The sequence below is a fragment of the Gobio gobio genome, assembly GCF_949357685.1.
Source record: "Gobio gobio genome assembly, chromosome: 12".
In the NCBI taxonomy this organism is placed as follows: Eukaryota; Metazoa; Chordata; class Actinopteri; order Cypriniformes; family Gobionidae; genus Gobio; species Gobio gobio.
Window position 1 is genome coordinate 55,337,967 of NC_137105.1, and position 17,554 is coordinate 55,355,520.

At 40.6% G+C, this 17,554-nt stretch overlaps 1 protein-coding gene across 1 annotated transcript in view; it reads left to right on the plus strand.

Annotated features, from left to right (window-relative positions):
* The window catches only part of LOC307135130 (uncharacterized protein), a 36,857-nt gene extending 19,828 nt beyond the window's left edge, over positions 1 to 17,029 (plus strand). The window contains exons 2-3 of the mRNA XM_079831326.1: positions 11,123 to 12,354; positions 14,327 to 17,029. Coding sequence (XP_079687452.1) covers positions 11,144 to 12,354; positions 14,327 to 16,166 — 3,051 coding nt within the window. The 5' untranslated portion in view covers positions 11,123 to 11,143 and the 3' untranslated portion in view covers positions 16,167 to 17,029. The remainder of the gene's footprint in view (positions 1 to 11,122; positions 12,355 to 14,326) is intronic.
* Positions 17,030 to 17,554: the final 525 nt, after the last annotated feature.

Below are 17,554 nucleotides of genomic sequence, written 5' to 3' on the forward strand. Positions count from 1 at the left end.
GATTTTTTTTGTAAATATAATCTATACTGAAGGAATATTCTCACCAGTGTTTAATCAGCTTTGACATATTTAAATATGCATATTTGTCATATTTGTACCTTTTTATAAAGGGCATTTTTCCATAATCTTATTAAATATAGGGTATGCTTCGGCTTTCCTTTTATATTCTTAAATTTGATCAATAAATTAAATTAGAATAAGACACTATAGTGTCACGGGGTGACAAAATTCGAACTTTTAAGGCGGAACTAATGTTCGCCGCGATTGCCTCCCGCCGGACCCATAACAACGGGTCTGTCACTTCTGAGGAAGAGGATTACGTACCTGTGTACTCACCTGTCTGCGTTGCAGTGAACTTCTCCGTTACAAGCTCTGTGTCTGCCAGTCCTTCAAGAGAAACTCCTACCCGAATACTCACCTGATTGCTAGGCAGCGAAGCGGGTCCGCAGGACGGAACGACCCTGCCTAGAAGACTCACCATTTTAGATCCCCCTTTCCACTTTTATATTTAATAAAAAGATTGTTACTTGAAGCCTTGTCTGTCGTCCTTGCCGGGCCTCTGTCCGACTCCCCAAGGGTGGTACGGGTTTTGGGCAAAGGTAAAGAAAAAATCGAATGGTAATATCGCATCCAAGGAAGGCACGTGACGCGGAGATAGTGACGAAATATAATGCACCGTCCGGGGCACGAATCAAAGCTCAGACGCCCCTGGAGGAAAAAAGCCTCCACGAAAACGGACAGAGTCCGAAAGCTGAACGCGGCACAAAGCTCCTATCTAACAGGCCTTGTTTGGGGGTGGGTGTGGCCAGGTTGGCCTACCCCCTGACAATAGGCTGTTACCAATCAAATTAAATCAGTTACACTGAAAAATTACAACTGCATTAAATAATGTTATGAGATTATTTAAAATATTTTTGAATATACAAATAAGAAATGTTGGAAAGATGAAACTAAACCACCAGTAGGTGGCGCTGTGACCGTCTTAATGAGCGAGTCATTGAGTCGATTCAGTGAAACGGCTGATTCATTCAAGAATTTGTCGGTCGTTTACGAATAGGCCATTGAATCTTTGATTCAACCGATTCATTAAAACGCTGAATCATTCACTAACACACACTGATGCTGTGAGATGCGTTACGGTTTGTTGTGAACTTCAGTTGTTTGTTGAAGAATAGACCAGGAGACGTCGGATCAAGACAGAATTATTCTTTTAATGAGAACCTTCTGTGCTGCAGGTCGTCCGAAAACAGTCTGATTTCACAGCACAAGATAATGCAATTTATCTACATTTCATGGGAAGTGGTTCTACAGCAGAGGAGGAGACATTCAAACAAAAGAAATGCATATGTTGTGTAGGTAAAATACACACCCTACTATGAAATCCCTACCAGTCCCATTGAATCAGCATACCTATTCGTATGCTGATACTAGCCAGGCCAAAGAGCCATTAAAGTCTGGGCTCCCAAAAGGTGGGCTCTGACTCATTTAAAACACAATAGAGAATAACAGTTCTGGCAGGAAAGGAGACTCTTGTTAGAGCCTTTGAAGTCAGTAAAACAGGTCTGGGAGATTTGCGTAGCAGACTAATTCAGCTGACATCATCATTTTTACCTAAAATCCTAAATGCAATGTACTTTCTAAAATTTGTAATCCCACAATTCCCCCCTTTGGGAGTTCTAATAACTCCCACATAATACAAATTTAAACCTTCATTAGTCCATTCTATAGCTTATGTTTTTTAGCATAAGCCCCATCGTCTAGTCATGTAACTTGGAAAAAGTTACAGGCACATTTCACTTTCTCTGTGTTGATTGTCTGTAGTGACGAATGACATGCTGCCACAGGAAACAAACATGCCACTAGGGTCCGTGTAGTTCATTACGGGCAATATTCTTTTGTGGTTGGAACAGTCCTTGTGAGATCTTTGTTGACCTTACAGGTTTCCGAACCATGAAGAATTATCTTTAGTCATCTGAAAGATCAAGAATGTCTTGTTGGATTTTGTTCAAGAGTCCTTGACCACCATGTTTGTGCATATGTGAGTCCTTGAATGCAGCCATCTTCTTTGTTGGTGGTAGGAGAGCAACCAGGGTGCACCTGCCATTGAATTGGCTGAGCAGGATGTTATATACAGACGTTCCTCCCATCATGTGCCACCCATGGGATTCCTGCTCCTACTGAAGGCAGGTGTGGCATGCAAACGTTCTTTCCAGCAAACAAGGTGTTTCTTGACATATTCATTAGCTCTGAGAATATGTTGTTTCTGGAGTCTACACTTTGTGCGATGTCGCAAGGCAATCTTGTAGTAGTAAGGCTACTAGTAGCAAGTAGTAGCAAGGCAGTCTTGATCATGTTGATGGAAGACTGAAGTTCCCGTAAATCATTCTCTGCGTTGTGTATTTTTTTTTTTCTTTCTTTTCTTCTTCTTGACAGTTGACTCATTAGTGGGTCTAGTTGTCCTTCAGAGGTTGTGGCTTCATACACAGGTGAGGATCGGTGCGTATGGGTCTAGTTGTCCTTCAGAGGTTGTGGCTTCATACGCAGGTGAGGATCGGTGCGTATGAATCTGGGGACAGCCATCAATAGGTATCTGCACAAAGAAAAACAAAAGACAACAAAGCAGTATTTGTTCTAAAAGACAGCAAAACATCAGGGTTGTCTCATCTGTTCAATCGGAGTCTGCTATTGTTGTTCCTTCTTTCCCTATTTGTTAATTCCTGTGACACCTAAAGAAACAGTGAGGTAAGGATGGACTAGTAGATGGGGATGCCTACAAGGGAATCTTCGCCGCAGGTTTGGCCCCCGAATGCCTGTTGCATTCAGTTCTTTCCTGGGCTCCTCACTGATTCGTGTCCTACCCTATCCCTGTTGGTGGGGGAACAACTTTATAGTGTGTCACATGACTCCAGGTTTTCCTTCCCTGACACAACACTGCAGCTGCTGTAATGTTACCTTCAATCACTTGAGCTGAACCCTCAACAAACAACTCCAATTCTGCATTCTCAATGGGAGTTTCTGCTATTTCATTCGTAGTTGCGTTTGTAACCGTAACACAATCATGAGTCATTTCATCCTCTAACAAAACTTCAGTCATTGCTGACATCATACATGAGGATGGGTTTGTGACTGGTGGACTCTGTAGAACAATGTTCGGGGCTGTGACGCTAAATTTCACTGAATCAACAGGCATATCAGATACTGATTGAATGGCTACATCTGTTTCAAAGAAAGCTTGCAAGTCAAGATTGGCGTTATCAGTCTGACTAACTTCATTCACATCAGTTTTCTCTTCAGCTTTGTTGAGGTTCAATTTCTTAGTCAAAGAAGCTACTCTAGCACAGAGTTCTTCGTTCTGTTTCTCTAGCTCTGAGATCTGCTGAGACTGTTGTCTAGCTAGCGCTAAACCAAATTCTCTGTGACAACAAATAATGCCTTTCACATTGTTCTTGCGAATACATGCTCCTAAAACTTTTTTACATTCATCAATCGACCAATTCTTGTCCGGATGGATCTCATATTTCTGAGTTAGTTTTTGTCTAACTTTCTCGGTGACAATTAAATTCATCTGCACTCCTAACTGTGATATGAAATCACTGTCTGTCCACAAAGGAGCTGCGAGACCACCTTTTTCAGTTGTGGGGGTCAGTCTAGGATTCTTCCTAAACATTTTTGAATTTCTTTGTTACCACACACACAAACACTCACTTCTCTGATCATTTCTTTGTTAACACAGCTCAACTATTGTTAACTTCCTTGACAAAAACAGAGGACAACACAAATATTAACTAAATGTTAATCTTCCCTGCTTGAAAAACAGAGGATAACTCATCCCTAAAAAAACACTTTTTTAGAGGGTAACACAAATATTAGCTATGCTAATCTTCCCTATTTAAAACAGAACAATTATTAGTTTGTGAGGCTAATAACTTCCCTATTTGAAAAACAGAGGTTAACTCATCCCTAAAAAAACAGACTTTTTTTTTAGAGGGTAACACAAATATTAGCTAAATGCTAATCTTCCCTATTTCAAACAGAATTAGAGGGTAACACAAATATTAGCTAAATGCTAATCTTCCCTATTTCAAACAGAATTAGAGGGTAACACAAAACACAAATATTAGCTAAATGCTAATCTTCCCTATTTCAAACAGAATTAGAGGGTAACACAAAACACAAATATTAGCTAAATGCTAATCTTCCCTATTTCAAACAGAACCATTATTAGTTTGTGAGGCTAATCTTTTCTGTTTGATAACAGAGGATAACTTAGTTAACCAAACCCTACAGCCGTCCGTTAACTCTTCCCTAGCAGCCAGAGGATAAACAAATTTGTACTGGTCTTTTTAAGGTTCTTTTGGATAGAGCAGCACTCACCATAACCCTTGGTTGAAAGATTCAGTCTGGAAAATCTTTGTTCAGCTGGAAGTTTCGCTCTGGATTCCAGTCTGGAACGTAGGCAGATCTTTTTCTTTGAGCTTGAAGTTTCAATCTGGATTTTAGGTGAGGAAGCTGGAACTCTATCCGGGTCACAAGGCACCATCTGTTGTGAACTTCAGTTGTTTGTTGAAGAATAGACCAGGAGACGTCGGATCAAGACAGAATTATTCTTTTAATGAGAACCTTCTGTGCTGCAGGTCGTCCGAAAACAGTCTGATTTCACAGCACAAGATAATGCAATTTATCTACATTTCATGGGAAGTGGTTCTACAGCAGAGGAGGAGACATTCAAACAAAAGAAATGCATATGTTGTGTAGGTAAAATACACACCCTACTATGAAATCCCTACCAGTCCCATTGAATCAGCATACCTATTAGTATGCTGATACTAGCCAGGCCAAAGAGCCATTAAAGTCTGGGCTCCCAAAAGGTGGGCTCTGACTCATTTAAAACACAATAGAGAATAACAGTTCTGGCAGGAAAGGAGACTCTTGTTAGAGCCTTTGAAGTCAGTAAAACAGGTCTGGGAGATTTGCGTAGCAGACTAATTCATCTGACATCATCATTTTTACCTAAAATCCTAAATGCAATGTACTTTCTAAAATTTGTAATCCCACAGGTTCTTCACTAACACACACACTGATGCTGTGAGATGCGTTACGGTTCTGCTGTGATCTTTGTTTGGAACTATTTTCGCTGCTGAAATAGAACAAAAACAGGCCATATTGCTTTTAAAATGTAAGTGACTTATTGTTAAATTGTATATGGAACTGGTGTATGAACTGTCGTGATGGTATTCAGGAAAACAACACTCTTGTTAGTGTAATGTTGCTTAACTGTATCATATGTTATAAATATAAAAACTGCACAATTTTAACTGTGTATGTTAACTGAGTTTCTGTGTGTGAGCGGCGCTCATTTGTTTTCGATTTTCTCCTAGAGAGGCTGCGCGAGCCTCAACAGCTCAACCTTGGTAACGTCAGTTCGTTTTATATTATTATTCACTATCGATCTCCACTTACACTGAATGCAGAATCATTCTTGCACTTTGGTGATTCCCTAGTTATTTTTTGTTTTGACGTTTTAACCAGGATACTTGTCCGTCGGGCAAGTAAAATTGTTTTTCACTTGCCCCTTCAAAAAATCCACTTGTCCCGGACAAGCAGACAAGCGTTAATGTCGAGCCCTGCAAATGTAAATCGCTTTGGATGGCCGTAGGTCTGTTAAAAGCGCTATATAAATGCCGTCCATTTTTACCCTTACAGTGAAGTCGCCATTTTGTGCCGCAATGTTTCTACAGTAGCCCTGAACGGACAAACTTCTCTACAGAGCGCTAGCTACTCTCTGCTGTCTCAGACCACATCTTTGTCCTGTGTTGGCCACCGTAGCTTCTCTATGTGCTTCGAAAAAGAGGGGTGAGCGGAGGGCAGTTGCAATTCACAACCTCACCACTAGATGCCGCTAAAAACACACTGCACCTTTAATGAATGGCTGTGCTCTTTTTAATTTTGTAATTTCATTTTCTTTTTCTTTTTTAATTTTCAATTTTATCTGAATATCAGCATTTGTGAGATTTAGTCATTCGAAACAGTTTTGTTAATTTGTCAAATTTGTGTCTCTGGAAAATAGCAATCTATGACATTGTAATATGCTGAATAGGTTTTTGTTAATGAGGGATTTGTGGACACATTAATGTTTTTGGATTTGATTTGTGGAAAATGCTAAGAACTGGCACAGAAGACAAAGTGGCATGTTAATACTTGTTTTTATTTTAAAATGTATAATACTTACAGAGTGCATTAGTGACCACCCCCTTTCTCAGAAATGCTGGTTTCTGGAAGTATTTTTTCCACTCATTTAAAAAAAGCCATGAACCAAGCTAACATCTACGATGTGAATCACAATACAAACTACAAAAAAACATATTTGAAAGACAAAAATACATTTATATATTGCAAAATATGCACATACATACAAACATTTACAGTAGTTATTTTGCGAGCGTAGGCAGATCAACTCAATTACGTAATTTGCAGTGCTTTATGGGAGAGGGCAGAGCTAAAGAGCTAAAGAGCTATTTTGTTACCTTTTTATACTCTCTGATTGATGGAATTGTCTGCTAATTTTACTGTTGTAATGTGAGCGGATGGCTTCCGGAACTCACTCTGTTGTAGTTCATGGGGTTATTTAAATAATTCAATAAGAAAGTTGTACATTACAGATATCTTAGCTACATATTCATTAAAACCTCTAGGCTACTTGAGTAAAATCATTCAATTTGAATCGCTGTTGCTGTTATTACATATCTCCAATTAAAGTATGGGTATTTGAAAATGGGCATAAATGGAGTAAACAGAATAGTTCTTCAATGTTATTTATTATTTTAATTAATACTTTCACTTAATACATTGGCTGATGATGCAGCATCACCATCTACATGCTAAATTTAAAACTTACAATTTAAATATAAATGGGGGAGGAGATGAGCTTTATTCGCCAAGTCTTTACAGATACACCAAGGAATTTGTTGTGGTTTTCAGGAGCTCAGGGTATATATGCATACATGAATGACACAATAGAACAGAAAGAACATTTAAATAATAATTAATATATATATATATATATAAGTTATGTAGCCTACATATTTGCACATAATGTACAGTTTACAGGCTACAGCTGCACACTCTCGTGGCATAAAGGATATACAAGTGCTGAGTTACGAACTTTAACTTTGAAATTGTTAACTGTTGACCCGCCTCCTGCTGCTTCCTTCTCTTATATTTAAAGGAGCTGTATGTAGGACTGTGGCCCAAACTGGTACTGTAATCACTTTCAAATGACTGTAGAGCGGTGTATCCCTCTCTCCCTCCCCTGACTCGAGGTTGCCAGATAGGCTGCAGGATCCAGCAGGAACATAGGCTGCTACAAGGAGCTTTCAATGGCAAGTGACGAGTCGTACACAGTACGTTTTTTTTCTTTCTGTTAATTATGTTTATGCTTCAAGAGCGATGTTTTGTGAAGTAATTATGAATCGCAAAAATTTACTAATGGCGATTAGCCAAGTATAATCGTAAATATGAACGCTCGTATGTGACAGTACATTCCCACATGAAAAAATACTATATTAAAATTACAGCAAAGCTAAATAACATTAGCAATGGTCATACAGGTCCACTTGCAGCATGTTTTGTCCACTATATATGCAAAGAACGAATGAGGAATAATTTTTACCGAGGTAACGTTAGGCTACTGTCTCAAATACATTTTCACAGTGCCATAATAGGCGTGCTAATGTTGTTTTCCTCAGCGTCCCAGCATAATGACAGAGAAACGGGCTCTGATAATGCATTACTAATGTTAGCAATGACGACTCGCCGTTTTTATCTACCAAACAATTCCTTAACGTTACCTTTTCAATTCAATGACCCACCTCCTCCATCTGCGCTAACCTAACGTTACTTTGCACGAACATGCATAACTTTGTTCGACTGTCATGAATATTTGAAATGTCCATTTACATTAAGTACAAATTAGCCAAACATAGATGAACCTTACCTGTCCAGGAGAAAATTAGCAACGTTGGCATCAGTCTTCAAATTATTCTCCGTTTTCAGCCGTCTCCATCTTTCAAAGGCATCTCTTATACAAATCCTTGTTTTATTTCGGACACTGTCACAACGTTTTTCTGATTCATAACGAGGTTGTTTAGGTTTCGTAAAGTTAGACCTTGTTTATCCAAAAAGTTTGTAGCTGCAGCTTTGGTAACTAGAGCAGAGCTGGCAACCCGAATGCAGAAACACTACTGACTTCGTGATTGGTAGATAGGTGGAGGGCGGCGCTTCAGGCCAAAACACTACATGTCAACATCAACATCAGTTGAGGGCTGCAACTTCACTTTTAAAATGACAATATCTTGGCCGGACAACCGTTGTCAGTGATATAAATATTTGAAATTAAAATGATTTCTTAATGTCTAGTGACATATCAGGGCCATTTTATGATTAATTGAAATACATTTCTTACATACAGTTCCTTTAATTCCTTCATCAATATCGCGCTGGGCAAAGGTAAACGAATGAATTGCTTGGCGAGTTATCCATCACGTGTTTGTATATGGCGTGTACAACAGTTTGCTTTGCCTATTGCTAGACGCGATTGGCAAACGGTTTGGCAGAATATACCCTGACCAGGTCGGACATGTCCGGTTGAGAACCGATGAGCTGATGATACTAAGCATGCGTTGAGCGACTGACTGACTGCACACGTCTCTCTGAACCCAACGAACAACAGCTGATATGTGTCTGTGAAACGACTCCGAGGACATGAATGAGGGGAAAATCTGGCGAACCATATTTATTTCATTACAGAAAAATAGTAAGTGGATCATGGTTTCTGCACTGATGAAGACTGATTTATTTTATAGCTGTAAAGATCGTTTGCATCACTGCATGTGTTTGGATGCTTTAGATGTAAAACTTAATTGTAATAAACTTATCAGATTATGAGGATATTTTATCTGACTGATGTTATGATTACTGACTTTATATATTTTAACGTGTAAAGTGTTTGTTTATCCAACCCACAATAGACTTGATGTAATTACGTCATCGCGAAATGACGTCATTACGTTTGAGTGCAAAAGAACTGGTGAACCGGTTTGCGGAAAAGAACCGAACTTCCCATCACTACTCCTCTTAGGAATTTCACCATTCAATGTGAATTTATCTTTGTGAGATTATTCTTAAATAAGGACATCTATTCAGTGATTGGTTCATGCCTATGACATCATCCAAAATCCCGTTTGTGGCACAGCGAAGTGTCGTGAATCAACTCTAAGACTGACACTTAAGATTTAGTCCTACACTTCACTTAAAGTATGACTGAGATACTTGATAACTAACTTTTAAGCGCAACTTTTTTTTACCCTTAAGTCAATTCTTAGTGTTCTTGTGAGTAATTCTCAGATGCTTGATAAATACGGGCTCAGATCCTCATATGAGAATGATTAGTGAAGGTCATGTGACACTGAAGACTGGAGTAATGATGATAAATTCAGCTTTGATCACAGGAATAAATCACACTTTACTATATATTCACATAGAGAACAGCTGATCTACACTGGTGTGTGTGTGTGTGTGTGTGTGTGTGTGTGTGTGTGTGTGTGTGTGTGTGTGTGTGTGTGTGTGTGTGTGTGTGTGTGTGTGTGTGTGTGTGTGTGTGTGTGTGTGTGTGTGTGTGTGTGTGTGGGCATGTTTTCGTGAAATATCAGGACACAAATGTGTATAATGACATAGGTATTACAAAAAGAGGGTGAAATATGAGGACGTTCCCCATGTCCTCACTTTTCAAAATGCTTATAAATCACACAGAACAAGTTTTTTTTCACAGAAAGTGAACTGCACAGTCTCCTGTGAGGGCTAGGTTTAGGGACAGGGGCAGTGTGTGTGTGTGTGTGTGTGTGTGTGTGTGTGTGTGTGTGTGTGTGATGGGTAGGTTTAGGGGCAGTGTAAGGGGTTAGAAAATACGGTTTGTATGGTATAAAAACCATTACGCCTATGGAATGTCCTCACATTTCACAAAAACAAACGTGTGTGTGTGTGTGTGTGTGTGTGTGTGTGTGTGTGTGTGTGTGTGTGTGTGTGAACAGATGATCTACACTGGAGTGTGTGTGTGTGTGTGTGTGAACAGCTGATCTACACTGGAGTGTGTGTGTGTGTGTGTGTGTGTGTGTGTGTGTGTGTGTGTGTGTGTGTGTGTGTGTGTGTGTGTGTGTGTGTGTGTGTGTGTGTGTGTGTGTGTGTGTGTGTGTGTGTGTGTGTGTGTGAACAGATGATCTACACTAGTGTGTGTGTGTGTGTGTGTGTGTGTGTGTGTGAACAGATGATCTACACTGGAGTGTGTGTGTGTGTGTGTGTGTGTGTGTGTGTGTGTGTGAACAGCTGATCTACACTGGAGTGTGTGTGTGTGTGTGTGTGTGTGTGTGTGTGTGTGTGTGTGTGTGTGTGTGTGTGTGTGTGTGTGTGTGTGTGTGTGTGTGTGTGTGTGTGTGTGTGTGTGTGTGTGTGTGTGTGAACAGCTGATCTACACTGGTGTGTGTGTGTGTGTGTGTGTGTGTGTGTGTGTGTGTGTGTGTGTGTGTGTGTGTGTGTGTGTGTGTGTGAACAGCTGATCTACACTGGTGTGTGTGTGTGTGTGTGTGTGTGTGTGTGTGTGTGTGTGTGTGTGTGTGTGAACAGCTGATCTACACTGGAGTGTGTGTGTGTGTGTGTGTGTGTGTGTGTGTGTGTGTGTGTGTGTGTGTGTGTGTGTGTGTGTGTGTGTGTGTGTGTGTGTGTGTGTGTGTGTGTGTGTGTGTGTGTGTGTGAACAGCTGATCTATACTGGAGGAATATTTCACTGCTTTTATTAATGTTTCCAAGCGTTTGTCAGAGACTGTAAGTCACAGATGTGTAACAGTCACGTATTATAGTTCACTACATTTGTCACATCTGTGTGTAGTTTGGTGTGTGTATGGCCAATCATTTGATGTTTGTGTGTAGAGTTACTATGCAAAAGCACCAGTTTTAGAAAAGTTTAAATAGTTTTGAATGAAATGTTGATTTTGCGAGGTGTGTGTGTGTGTGTGTATATATTATTGTCAAATAATTAATAATGTGTGATTTGTCCTATGTGTGTCCATATGCAGGTCTGAAGTCAGTTTGTCATTATGGAGAACAGAGGGAGCAGATGTGAGAGTGACCAATCCATGGGTCATCCTCCTGGATTCAGTGAAGCCGTGACCTCTGACCCCAGCTGTGTGTCTGTGAAGAGTGACCGATCCATGGGTCATCCTCCTGGATTCAGTGAAGCCGTGACCTCTGACCCCAGCTGTGTGTCTGTGAAGAGTGACCGATCCATGGGTCATCCTCCTGGATTCAGTAAAGCCGTGACCTCTGACCCCAGCTGTGTGTCTGTGAAGAGTGACCGATCCATGGGTCATCCTCCTGGATTCAGTGAAGCAGTGACCTCTGACCCCAGCTGTGTGTCTCTGAAGAGTGACATATCCATGGGTCATCCTCCTGGATTCAGTGAAGCAGTGACCTCTGACCCCAGCTGTGTGTCTGTGAAGAGTGACCGATCCATGGGTCATCCTCCTGGATTCAGTGAAGCAGTGACCTCTGACCCCAGCTGTGTGTCTCTGAAGAGTGACATATCCATGGGTCATCCTCCTGGATTCAGTGAAGCAGTGACCTCTGACCCCAGCTGTGTGTCTCTGAAGAGTGACATATCCATGGGTCATCCTCCTGGATTCAGTGAAGCAGTGACCTCTGACCCCAGCTGTGTGTCTCTGAAGAGTGACATATCCATGGGTCATCCTCCTGGATTCAGTGAAGCAGTGACCTCTGACCCCAGCTGTGTGTCTGTGAAGAGTGACCGATCCATGGGTCATCCTCCTGGATTCAGTGAAGCAGTGACCTCTGACCCCAGCTGTGTGTCTCTGAAGAGTGACATATCCATGGGTCATCCTCCTGGATTCAGTGAAGCAGTGACCTCTGACCCCAGCTGTGTGTCTCTGAAGAGTGACATATCCATGGGTCATCCTCCTGGATTCAGTGAAGCAGTGACCTCTGACCCCAGCTGTGTGTCTCTGAAGAGTGACATATCCATGGGTCATCCTCCTGGATTCAGTGAAGCAGTGACCTCTGACCCCAGCTGTGTGTCTCTGAAGAGTGACATATCCATGGGTCATCCTCCTGGATTCAGTGAAGCAGTGACCTCTGACCCCAGCTGTGTGTCTCTGAAGAGTGACATATCCATGGGTCATCCTCCTGGATTCAGTGAAGCAGTGACCTCTGACCCCAGCTGTGTGTCTGTGAAGAGTGACATATCCATGGGTCATCCTCCTGGATTCAGTGAAGCAGTGACCTCTGACCCTGTGTGAGTGTAAACTTGTAGTCAGTGATATAAAGGGAATATTCAGGCATTATTGACTCCTGTTATTCTCACTGTTGTTTTAATGCCGGATGACCTTCTTTCTTTTTCTGACCACAAAAGGTGAAATGTAAAGATGCTGATGCTCCTCCATATAATGACAGTGAATAGTGACCAGCTTCAAGATTTACACACAAGATTAGGGTGACCACCATCAAACAAACCAAATGTGGGACAATTACTAAGTTTGTGTGGGACAATGTGGGACATGTTACAGACACTAAAACATAACGTGAAACTGTTACACAATGTCTATCTAACTTAATAAAAACGTATTCTGCCTTTCAGATGATAAAAATACTGTTCTTCAGTCCCTTCCAGAAAACACCATTACATCACAATGTAACATTTTACATGTCATTTAAATTCAACATCACTGAGCCCAAAGGCAGCAGGCATCAGATCTGACCAAGTCCAATAATGAACAAATAAAATATAAAGCAACATGAAATTAGTTCATTGACAGTCTTATATATTATATTATATATTAAGAATATAACCAATTTACAGAATTATCCATTCGTTTTCTACATGGAACGAACCGCTCCACATTTTGATTGACAGCCGTCACAACATACTAGTGACCGTGTTTACTCCTTTCTTTTCAACCATTGGATAGGATTTTAAAAACGGCTGTTGTTGTATTTGTGAAAGGCGGGATGTTACGTCTGACGAAGCGCTGTTAAATATGTCTAGGTGAAATACGATGCCGCAAAAAGAATAAATGAAATGCTTTCTTAAAAAGGCAAAAGAACGCATGCATGTTTTCTTAATATGATCATTAAAAACCAACAGACTGATGAAAATGCGGGACATTTTCTCAATATGCGACGTGCGGTACAACGCAAAGCGGGACGGGTGGTCACCCTACAAAAGATGCAAAAGTATCCCAGAATGCTGATCTCTGAGGTGAATATCTCTGTGGAGTTCTGGTGTTTATGGACTGTCATCTGACAGCCGTTCTGGAGATCTTCACCTCAGAGAAGAAAGAACTCACACTTTAAGGGTTTTAGACGTGTGTTTGTGTCTTAATTCATCTTAATTTCTCAAAATGGTGCTTGTGTGCTTTTCCTGCCTCACAGCAGACCAACAGACAAGGCCAGGACTTTATCTTTGAATACCAAACTCTCATATCCCATCAGAACACTTTGATTATAGAGCTCGAGTCTGATGGGATCATTCTGTGAATCTTTTGCATCTTTTCTAAAGCTTGAAGCTGGTCAGTATTTACTGCCATTATACAGACGAACACGAGCAGGACATTTATCAACATTTCTCCTTTTGTGGCCTGAAGAAGAAAGAAGATCATAAGCCATTAGAACAACATCAGGTTGAGTAAATAATGACTGGATTCTCATGTTTGGGTGAATTTAACGGGTCCCTTTATCCCTTTAACTGCTCTAGTGTAACTTAGAGACCACATTTAATAAGAGACTCAGAAACACTGAACACACAGAGAGATGAGTTCGGTTTTTATTTCTGATTTCACCTCAAATCTGTGGACAAACATTCAGTGATGAACTTTGACCCCAATGTCCAGATATAAGACACTTATTGTCTGACAGAATCTCTGGTGTCAGATTGAGGATGAGGTTTGGGTTTCTTCATCATCTCTTAAAGCTCTTAATGAGTTTGTTCCTGGTCTCTGTCACCTTGAGCTGCTCGCTGGAGGATTGAAAGACACGCTTTTCCTTTTCTCTGTGTTTTTCTACTTCTCTGTTTTCTGTGAAGCTGCTCTGGATCAATGTGCATTGTGAAAAGTGTTCAACTGAAGCTGACATGAATGCATTAATTACACAGAAAATACAAGATTGATATCTGTATTGATTTACTGTATAATTTAAGTTTACATTTTATTTATATATTTAAATCCTTTATTTTACATAATTTTGAACCTGTTCTGTTATTTTTTGTCCAGAGACAAAAAACTCCAGAGAGTCAAAGACCGACACAAAACCAGCATGAAGAACAAGTATGAGAGATTATTTGAGGGACTGAAACTCCAGGAGAATGAAGCCCTCCTGAACAGGATCTACACACAGCTCTACATCATAGAGGGAGAGAGAGGAGGAGTGAATGAACAACATGAGGTTTTACAGATGGAGAAAACAGCCAGAACACAACACTCACAAGACACTCCAATCTACTGCAATGACATCTTTACAGCCTCACCTGAAGCAGGACGTGAGGAGAAAGAGCAGATCAAGACTGTTCTTACTAAAGGCATCGCTGGAATCGGAAAAACCGTCTCTGTGCAGAAGTTCATTCTGGACTGGGCCGCGGGAAGAGCCAATCAGGATGTAGATTTCATGTTTGTGCTTCCATTTCGAGAGCTGAACTTGATCCGAGATCATCAGTACAGTCTTCACAGACTTCTGCTGGACTTTCATCCTGAACTTCAAGATCTGGACTCAAGGATTTATGAGGAGTGTAAAGTTGTGTTCATCTTTGATGGTCTGGATGAAAGCAGAATCACACTGAGGTTTTCAGACGCTCAGGAAGTTTCTGGTGTGACTGAGACTTCATCAGTGGATGTGTTGATGTCAAAGCTCATGAAAGGAGAGATGCTTCCCTCGGCTCTCATCTGGATCACCTCCAGACCAGCAGCAGCCAATCAGATCCCCTCCAAATACATCAACCGTCTGACAGAGATTCAGGGATTCAATGAGCCTCAGAAGGAGGAATATTTCAGGAAGAGAATCAGGGACGAGCATCAAGCCAGCAGAATCATCTCACACATCAGAAGAGCAAGAAGCCTCCACATCATGTGCCACATACCCGTCTTCTGCTGGATCTCATCCACTGTGCTTCAAAAGCTCCTGGAAGAAGATCTGAGTGCAGAAATCCCTCAAACTCTGACTGAAATGTACATCCACTTCCTGCTGATTCAGATCAACATGAGGAATCAGAAGTATGAAGAGAGAGATCCAGAGAAACTCCTGCCGTCCAACAGAGAAGTGATTGTGAAACTTGCTGAAGTGGCTTTCAAACAGCTGATGAAGGGCAATGTGATGTTCTATGAGGAGGACCTGAGAGAGAGCGGCATAGACGTCACTGACGCCGCAGTGCATTCTGGGATCTGCACTGAGATCTTTAAGGAGGAATCTGTGATTCATCAGAGGAAAGTCTACAGCTTCATTCATCTGAGCGTCCAGGAGTTTCTCGCTGCTTTCTATGTGTTTTACTCTCATGTGATCAAGAACGAGGAACCACTGCAGGAATTCAGATCATACTGGCCTGATGAAGTCTCTCTGTATGAGCTACTAAAATCAGCAGTAAATAAAGCCCTCGAGAGTGAGAATGGACGGCTGGATCTGTTCCTGCGGTTCCTGCTGGGCGTCTCTCTGGAGTCCAATCAGAGACTCTTACAGGATCTACTGACACACACAGAGAAAAGCTCAGAGGACATCAGGAGAATCACACAGTACATTCAACACAAGATCAAAGATGAGAAGGATGATAGATGTCGACTCTTCGATAAATTCTCAGCTCAACTCTCAGCTGATCAGTCCATCAATCTGTTCCTCTGTCTGCTGGAAGTGAAAGATCAGACTCTGTCCAGAGAGATTCAGGAGTTTGTGAAATCAGACAAACACTCAGAGGAGAAACTCTCTCCGTCTCACTGCTCAACAATCGCCTACATGCTTCAGATCTCAGAGGAGCCGCTGGATGAGCTGAACCTCAGGAAATACAACACATCAGCTGAGGGCAGAAGAAGACTGATACCAGCTGTGAGCAACTGCACAAAAGCTCTGTGAGTGTTAATTATTCACTAATGAAGAATCATGTTTAATAATGAATCAGCATCATTTGCTAAATGAGAGGTTTTCTCCTGAATAACAAGCTCAGAGTCTTAAAGGGCTCATGACGTGCCTTCTCATTATTTTAATGTGGAAATGAAGCAGTCAGTCAAGTTAACATTATTTAGGAAATGGATTTACACTCTAATCAAAACTTATATGACAAACACGATAAATGTAACCATTTAAAAGAAAAAAAGATGTTTTGTAGTAAAGGCGCCGCCATCTTGCAGAACTATAACCTGTGACGTCACGGGGTTGGTTGACGCTGTTGTTAGGGGTTAGGGGTGTAACGATTCGTTTTAACAATGATTCGATTCGTATCACGATTTGAGGTTGTCGATACGATTCAAGGACGATATTGGTTAATTTAGAACGATACGATCCGAAACGATTCAATGACTTGAAATCGATTCAGTAACTTTTTAGCCAAAAATTGTGTGACTGAAATAAATATCTGGAGACTGCTCAATGCAGGTGAAGTTTCCTAGATTCCTGTTGTTTCTTGTAAGGGAATCAGGTATCAATTAATTATGGATATAAACAAACAAGTAAACAACAATTAATGGCAAATGCATTCAAATTTTATTTGAATAAAGTGCAACCAACAGTTTAGGTTGAATTAACAGGAAGTTAACCTTTTCTGCTCTCATTTTCAATATTCAATACATTTTCAATAAAAGCACAGTAAGTGCAACCAACATTTCAACAGTAGGTTAACCTGCTACTTCTGCTTTTGTTTTCCAACATAAAAATATTACAATATTAATATAAAAAAATAAAGTGCAACTAACTTCTCTTCAGGTTTAATTGTGTTTTTCAACATTAAAATAATACAAATACAATATTAATATCAAAAATAAAGTGCAACCAACATTTCTTCAGGTTGAATAAACTGGCTGAATGTTGATCTGAAAATTCAGCTTTTGTCCCCGTTATGATTGAATCACAGGACCGGATACTAGTAATTTGCCAAGAGATCTCTTTTTTATTATTTTTATATGTCAGACATAGTAGAGACATTGAAAAGTTATTGTCTCATGCCAGCTGTATGTTTCTCCATTCCTCAATTTCTCTCCCCTCCTTCTTCTTCATCCTCCCTTGTCCTGTCTCTCATCTCTCTCTCCCGTCTCCCATCTTCATCCCATCGTCCATCCCATCTCTCATCTCATCTGAGGCCGGACACTCAATTTGGATATTATATATACTACTAACAGAGGATCTCACTAGGAAGAGACTTCCTTAGAAGGAAGAGAAACATGCGTCCTATGTTTAAAATAGAGCGTATACATCATGCTTACATTAGTTGCACAATCCACTTTCCTGTTTCCTTATAAAGAATCAGT